Source organism: Dipodomys merriami, unplaced genomic scaffold (assembly GCF_024711535.1).
Source record: "Dipodomys merriami isolate MVZ:Mamm:240054 unplaced genomic scaffold, mDipMer1.0.p SCAF_1, whole genome shotgun sequence".
NCBI lineage: Eukaryota > Metazoa > Chordata > Mammalia > Rodentia > Heteromyidae > Dipodomys > Dipodomys merriami.
This window is the reverse complement of record NW_027202270.1, coordinates 92,596,310-92,603,819: the sequence shown is the minus strand read 5'-3', so window position 1 is coordinate 92,603,819 and position 7,510 is coordinate 92,596,310. Positions and strand designations below refer to the sequence as shown.

At 43.4% G+C, this 7,510-nt stretch overlaps 1 protein-coding gene across 1 annotated transcript; it reads left to right on the top strand.

Annotated features, from left to right (window-relative positions):
- Nucleotides 1-1,647: 1,647 nt before the first annotated feature.
- LOC138842213 (granzyme B-like) lies at nucleotides 1,648-5,054 on the top strand. Its single transcript, XM_069986897.1, has 5 exons — nucleotides 1,648-1,747; nucleotides 2,761-2,908; nucleotides 3,602-3,737; nucleotides 3,894-4,154; nucleotides 4,786-5,054. Exons 1-5 carry the CDS (start codon nucleotides 1,693-1,695, stop codon nucleotides 4,945-4,947), a joined length of 762 nt encoding a protein of 253 aa, XP_069842998.1. The 5' UTR covers nucleotides 1,648-1,692; the 3' UTR covers nucleotides 4,948-5,054.
- Nucleotides 5,055-7,510: the final 2,456 nt, after the last annotated feature.

Here is a 7,510-nt window from a genome sequence, read left to right as displayed (position 1 = left end):
AGTGTCTGCATATTTTTTAAATATGAGATAGAGTTACTATTTAGCCTAAGCTGATTTCAAACTTAGGATCCTCCTACCTCTGCCTCTTGAGTGGAAGATTACAGAATGTAGCACCACCTACAGAATGATTACACATTTTGAATGCACTAAATATCACCAAATTATATACATTATAGTAGTTAATTGTATCTGATGTGAATTTCACCTCAATTTTTACAATGGGTCATAATCTTATGTTTAGATTAAGTAATAATTGTATAAATTAACTGTAGTACATCTAAGACTATGTTAATAACTTCCTAGACACATGTATTGCAGTGAGTGCAAGTGTTTCAAGCATCTTTTCAAAGTGTCATTTGACACTGATCTTCTCCATGTGCTCCATGCTTGCTGCAGCAATTACATATGCAAAAAAAAAGTGATCTCATATAATACTTATAAAAATATATGGTATATGTTACAGATAACAATAGACAACTTGAAGCTATTCATACATAAATTTTGGAAATTATACATGGATTTTTCAACAGCATAGATCTGGGGAAAAGGACCCATGCTTTTAGGGTCAATTGTATTTAGTTGTTCTTTTCACAGAATTGAACACAATCCTTCACTTCCATTACAGTAAGAACATCAGCACAGGTGTTTAGAAATGCTTATTTTGAGCTCACTGTGTGTGGCTCTCTGAACAGAATATAGACAATACTAAAGGACAATTGCTGAATTTTAGCTGCATGGCCTGCTTTCTCATGACACAAGGCATCAATTTAGTAACCTGATTGTCTTTTGGAAAATCAGCCTTCAGGTACTTCAGGTAGTTTGGGTGAGTCTGACTCCAGCCTTCCTAAAGATGTAGAAGTGCCCCCAAACTTATACTAGTCACTAGATTGAACATTTAGAAGTCAGCACAAAATTTGCTAATTCGGTTCAATAAAGTTCAAGTACAAAACTTTTGTTAAAAGCATTGAAAAGAGAGATCGACTACATCATCATAATTTGTAATCATAATCACTTGCAATTAAATCAGAGATGTTTAAAATTCCCTGTGAGAGAGAGGGAAGGAAGGGGTGACATTGTCCAAAAGTAAATGTGCTCTTTACCTAACTCATCTAACTGTAAACCCTCTGTACATAAGAATAAAACAATTAAACTCCCTTGTGAGGAAGCTATGATGACACAGTTTAATGCACAATGGCCATGCACCATGGCCTTCCCCAAACTGTACTCTGGTTTCTAGCATCTCTACCACCCCTAAAAGATTGTCAGCTCCCTGAGGAAAATGGACACAACTATAGCAATGAGCACACAGAAACTACACTCCTAGATTTCACAGCACAGCATTGAAAACATGGGTTACTCAGGCTCCTATACCTCTACCGGTCAAAACCACATCCTGCAGTCCCCACCTCATACTCTTGGATTCCTGCCTGGGCAGGAACAGGTGGCTGTCTCTGCATCCTCCAGCGGTGGGTACCAATGTGGTCAGTGTGTGATTCTCACACAACCACTCAGAAAAACGTTATCAAGCAAAGGCAGGAGGGGCCAGGGGTAGGTGGACTTCATAGAAACCCTTCTACAATGAATCACATGGACTCTGACCCTACTCCACCTACTTCCTCTGCTAGAGGTTAAAAGGAAGCAATTTCCAGATGCAGTTCTAGAAGCTGAGGCCTGAGCAGCCTTCCTGGGAGGATGCAGCTTCTCCTGTTCCTGTTGGCCTTCTGTCTGCCCCCCAGAGCAAAGACAGGTGAGTGACCACCCCAACTCAGAGGACCAAACTCATCCCACAGCAGGAACAAATTTTTGTGTCTTCTGCATACCGTGGATCCACCTATTACAAACACTCTGGATCTCAGTTCCAATACTACCATAGAAGCCCTAGTATGACACTGGATGACCTATCAGCAAGAATGGGCTGGGAGACACTGTTCTCTTAGTCTTCCCTAAGGCCCACCCTTATCACCTTGAAAGTAAGCTAAAGGGCATGACAGAGTATAGTGGGAATTTGGAAAGGAGGAAATAGGGAAATATCCTGGAGCTCAGGAGATACTATGTGTGGCTTCTGTGTCTGGAATGAGGTGATTGCTCTCTTCAGCAACTGCTTCACAGGCAACCCCAGAGCTCAGTTACCCTAGAATTGGTCACTGTTTTGTTTTTGCTTTTGTTTTTTGTCTTTGCTCACTCCCAAGCAACTCATCCTTTTCTCTGCCTCTGTTCTTATTCCCAGTCCTCTGGTGACCCATTAACTTCCAAGTAGGACCTACTCTGTCTGACTCCCACTTCTCTGCTTTTCAGAATACCACCAGCACTGCCCTACCAATCTGATCAGGACACTAAGTGGAGCCATTCCCCAGTGAAGCCAGCAAACATTTATTGGGTGTTCACTGCATGTCAAGGCCTAGGAAATAGGACATAACAACATCTGGATTTAAATTAAAATCTTGGGCACTAGAAAGAAGCTCCATTTTAGACATTGCAGAACTCAGGAGGGTCTTAGAAAATATCTTGAACACAGAAAAACCAGGAGAGATTTATAAGGAGTCCTAGGGATTTGAAAAAGTTATGCGCAGTGCAGCTATACCTGGAAAAAGGGTTTATAGCCCAAGACTTGCTTTTCTTTCTTTTTCCAGAGGAGGAATGTGAAGTTTCTTGTCTAACCCCTTCCCAATTGCAGGTCATCTCAGCTTCCCAAATGATCAGCAGGACAGGGCCATCAAGGTGAACTCAGAGGTACACATAATGAGACACACTTTTCTTCAGGGGAAATCATCGGGGGACATGAGGCCAAGCCCCACTCCCGCCCTTACATGGCCTATCTTGAATACTTCGATGGGGATTCTTGGAAGAAGTGCGGTGGCTTCCTGATCCGAGAGGACTTTGTGATGACAGCTGCTCACTGTTTAGGGTGGTAAGGAACAGGGGAAAACCCCAGGTTTTCTGTAGATGCTCCTTAGATGCTCCTTAGAGAACCCATCTTCTGTCCAGGAAGCTCCCTGGGCTTCTGAAAATACATATGCAGAATATGAATTCTTTGAGGATAAGGAAGAGGGCTAAGCAAGACCTCCTGGGAAAGGACAGCAAATTGGTATCAGAAACATCTCTGAGTAGCAAAGCATGTGATAATTAGAACTAGGTTGGTAATACAGTGGAAATTAAACTGATTGTGAAGCTGGACACTAGAGGCTCATGCCTATAATCCTAGCTACTTAGGAGGCTGAGATCTGAGGATTGTGGTCCAAATCCAGCCCAGGCAAGAAAGGTGGTGAAACTCTTATCTCCAATAAACCACTAGAAAACTGGAAGTGGCACTGTAGCTCAGGTGGTAGTGCTTGCCTTGAACTGAAGAGCTGAGGGACAGCGCCCAAGCCCAGAGTTCAAGCCCCATGACAAACAAAATAAAGTGGTTGTACTCTGGTACAGTTACCAATGGCTCCAGAAGTCTACTTCAACAGCTAAGAAGCAGTGAGGTTCAATCACTCCTCTCTCCTCCATTTTCCCTCAGCCACTGCCCAGCCCTACTCTCTGTAGCCTACTCTTAATACTTCTTGGGCTGTATCTCCTCTGCTCCCCATCATCTAACCACACTGTGCACTCTGTGCAGCTTAACAAATGTCACCCTCGGTGCCCACAACATCAAGGAACGGGAGAAGACCCAGCAGGTCATCCCTGTGAAAAAACACATCCCCCACCCAGGCTATAATACTGACAATCACTCCAATGATATCATGTTATTACAGGTAAGTCATACTTCCTTGCTGCTTCTATCTCCTTCCTACAGGACAAGCCTCTCTTTCTAGGACATTTCCCATCCCTCCTTTCTATTCTGATCATCATGAAAATCTAGATCCAGAAGGCCATTGGTCAGTTGGACTCTCTTGCTCCTCTCCCATCAGCTGCAGAGAAAAGCCAAGCTGACTACAGCCGTGAAGCTCATCAAGCTGCCCAATGGCAGGTCCCATGTAAAGCCAGGACAGGTGTGCGATGTGGCTGGCTGGGGACGGATGACCCCAAGTGGCCAATGCTCAAACACACTGCAAGAGGTGGAGCTAACTGTGCAGGAAGACCAAATGTGTGAGTCCCACTTAGAAGGTTACTATAACAGTGTCAGTCAGATCTGCGTGGGAGACCCAAAGATGAAAAGGTCTTCCTTTAAGGTAAGATTTGGTCATCTATATCTCCAGGCTCTGAGAAGAGGGGCGTTTGGGGAAAATCCAGAACCTGGAGACCCAAAGGAGGAACTTCTTTGCATATCAGTCTGTGATTTCTCCCTGGGTAAAGAGGAGGGTTGTATTCCACAAATCACAAGGACCTGTGCTTCTCACCAAGGGGTCTCTGTGAATACTGCCCCCTGGAGGCAGGAGTTTATAGTAAGATGCCCAATCTCAGGGCACAGGCTTTTAGAATCTGTGTTCCCTCAGTCTGAAGCAATTTCTCTCAGATGGCTTCCCAGAACTAGCACTCACCTTTGCTCAGTTGGCCCATCCTCCTCCTGCTTCCATGTCCTTACACAGTGGCCTGGGGCCAATTTATCTCACACCTTCATCAGGAGATGATAGAGGCTGTCCTGAACCAGTAACAATACCATGGGCAGTACTTAGCAGCTTAGGGCCTTGCAGGGACCTGCTCTGGTCTCTGATTTTCTACCATCAGACAGTATCAATCAGTCATCTTTCAGAAGACTCTTGGGGTATCCTCTTGGAGTCCCAGTCCTCTTGGAGTCCCAGTTGGCATGGAGGCCAGAGCCAGAAGGATCACAAACTCAGTCCTCTTCCTTCTCTATTACAGGGAGACTCAGGAGGTCCCCTCGTGTGTAACAATGTAGCCCAAGGCATTATCTCCTATGGAAAAGCTAATGGGACACCTCCACGAGCCTGCACCAAGATCTCAAAGTTCTCACATTGGATAGAGAAAAACATGAAACGCTACCAACCACAAGAGGCAGAGTAACATGCATCCCCCTCCCAATAACTGACCATCTTTCTTTGAGCTGAAGCTGGAATTGTACCAGGCAAGATGCCAACAACTAAATAAATGTCTCTTGGTTCAGTGTGAAAGCTGGTCTCTTATTCATTGGCCTTCATCCACAGGAACCAACTCTGGGCTAGCAGGCCAATGGCACAATTCAGTTTTCTATCTTCCCTTCTTCCTTCATTCCTCCACACCTTCCCAAAGCCCTATGCAAAGCTATTACCCAGCTCCTTCTCACCCACTGTCTCCCCAGGCACTGCCTTCTGATTGGTGTTGAGAAATAAAAAAGATAAAGCTGAGAGAGCTGTTTCTGCAGGGTTCAAGGTGAATTCCTTACCTCCCACTGTATTTACATGGCAGAGGAAAAGGGACTAACACCAAGAGTCCTGGAGATGAAGCAGGCATGGCTGAGGTCCCTGCTGAGACACCCCACTGAGCTGGGAATGAGCCATACTGAGCAAGGTATTTCCTTTCTGAAACAAATGGCAAAAGTTGGGAAGGGTTCATTGAGCAGCTCCTATTTCTCATCTGGAATTAGTTTCCTTTTCTGTCTTCCTCTGAGATCAGGGCCAAGCTTGGCATCCAGCTTCCCATCTCCTTTATTCTCCATCTTTACTTAAGAATTTTGAGTGTATCAATACCTGTCTTCTCTAGACCATGCTGATATGAGCAACTCCCTTCCTCTTACCACTTCTCTCTAGGACACTCAAAGCCCTACTGTAGGGTCTAATTATGCCCTCATCACTGGGGTACTAACCCGGCTTATAATCTGTTTGAGAAGAACTTCACAAGAACCAGGTCAGTGTTGACATCATGCAAGACCCATATTGGACAGGACTATCAGGGTCTCTCCAGAGCACTTGACTTGGTGATTTCAGCAGTGCCAGTGCAGCTTCTCACATTCAGCTTAGTGTCCCCCATATGTTCAGAGTCCCCTGGATATCTCTTTCAGCATCCTGATTCTCTCAGTCACTGCTGGTCTCTAGGCTAAAATTCCTTGCTAGCCTCCTGGTCTGGATCAGTCTCTTAAGTACAAAGGAGCAGGAGAAATAGAAAATACAACTCTTTTTCAACAATTAGTAAACATATAGTCATTGAGCAGTTACTAAGCACCATGCCTTGGGTTATAAAGTGAACACAATAACAGACACAAATGAAACTGGGACATTGAAGCCTTTCCACATTGTTTAAGTCTGTCTCTCAGATTGGCCCACTCAGGCCTGGATCTAGGTGGGCATCCCATGGGAATGAAGTATTATCGTCTTATGGTTATAGTTATTATAAATGTTATCCTAAAACAATTGAAAGCATATCTGAGATTTAGAAATGACATTAATCATCTAGTCTTTTTTTTGGGGGGGTAGGGATGGTCCGGTCTTGGGGCCTGAACTCTGGGCCTGGGTGCTGTCCCTCAGCTCTTCAGCTCAAGGTTAGCACTCTACCACTTGAGCCACAGCGCCACTTCCAGCTTTTTTTCTTTTTGCTTATGTGGTGCTGGGGAATAGAACCCAGGGCCTCATGCATGCAAGGCAAGTGCTCTACCACTGAACCACCTTCCCAGCCCTCATCTAGTCTTTAATGAGAAGTTGCTAACTAGCCATCACAGCATCCTTGTTACTTAAGGAAAAGAGCAGCAGACAGGGAAGAAGATAACTAGAGCAACTTTCTTTTATTTGTTTACATGAATGTTATTGTACTGATTCAAGTCAAAATAGATATATCCATCTATTTGGATAGTTCAGAAGCATAATTGTTGTCATTACTGCAGCTTCTGCCTTTTCAGAATCAAAATTGAATCAAGGGGTGGGATCTGAAGAAATGGAGAAACACCATTATGATTACTGCTATATCCATAGTATCTGATTACCTCTACTTCTTATCTTTAGGCAGTTCTCAGATTGGAGGCTACATGATAGAGTGTGTGACTTTTTGTTACATAATGATATTTCCATATTGGGTTCACTTTACCAAGTATTCTTAGCAATCCTAGCTTCAAGGTCATGTCATTACCTAACAGTTGAACGTAAGTTGTAGCTCTGGGTTAATGCCTTTTTCTCTTAAATATAAACAACACACACTGTTGTGAAATGGAGTAAGTCTTCCTTTGGAATCATGTAACTTTCAAAGGCATGTCCATCCTCAGCTTGGGCATAAATCAGGTTATAAAACAATCTCATAACTATCTTGCACTTGTACAAGGGAAGAGCAGTGGGTGTTACAAAGCTTTTGATTGGGAGCTGAAAAAAAATCCCTACATGTAATATAAGCTAAGGATTTGGTTCCTTTACTGGAGCAAAAAAAAGAGAAGTGCCAATGCTAAACAAAAATAATATTTTTAAATGTTACGAAGTCACATGCAGATTGCATTAAATGTTGCATTTACCTTGAGGAAAGAGTTCTATGTTTTAAAATATCTTTTCAATATTTTTAATTATCTTTAAGTAATTGTACAAAAGGGTTTCAATACAACATGTCAGCTATGAGTACAATGCATCTTGATCAGTGTCACCTCTTCTGTTATTGCCCCTCACACCTATCTCAG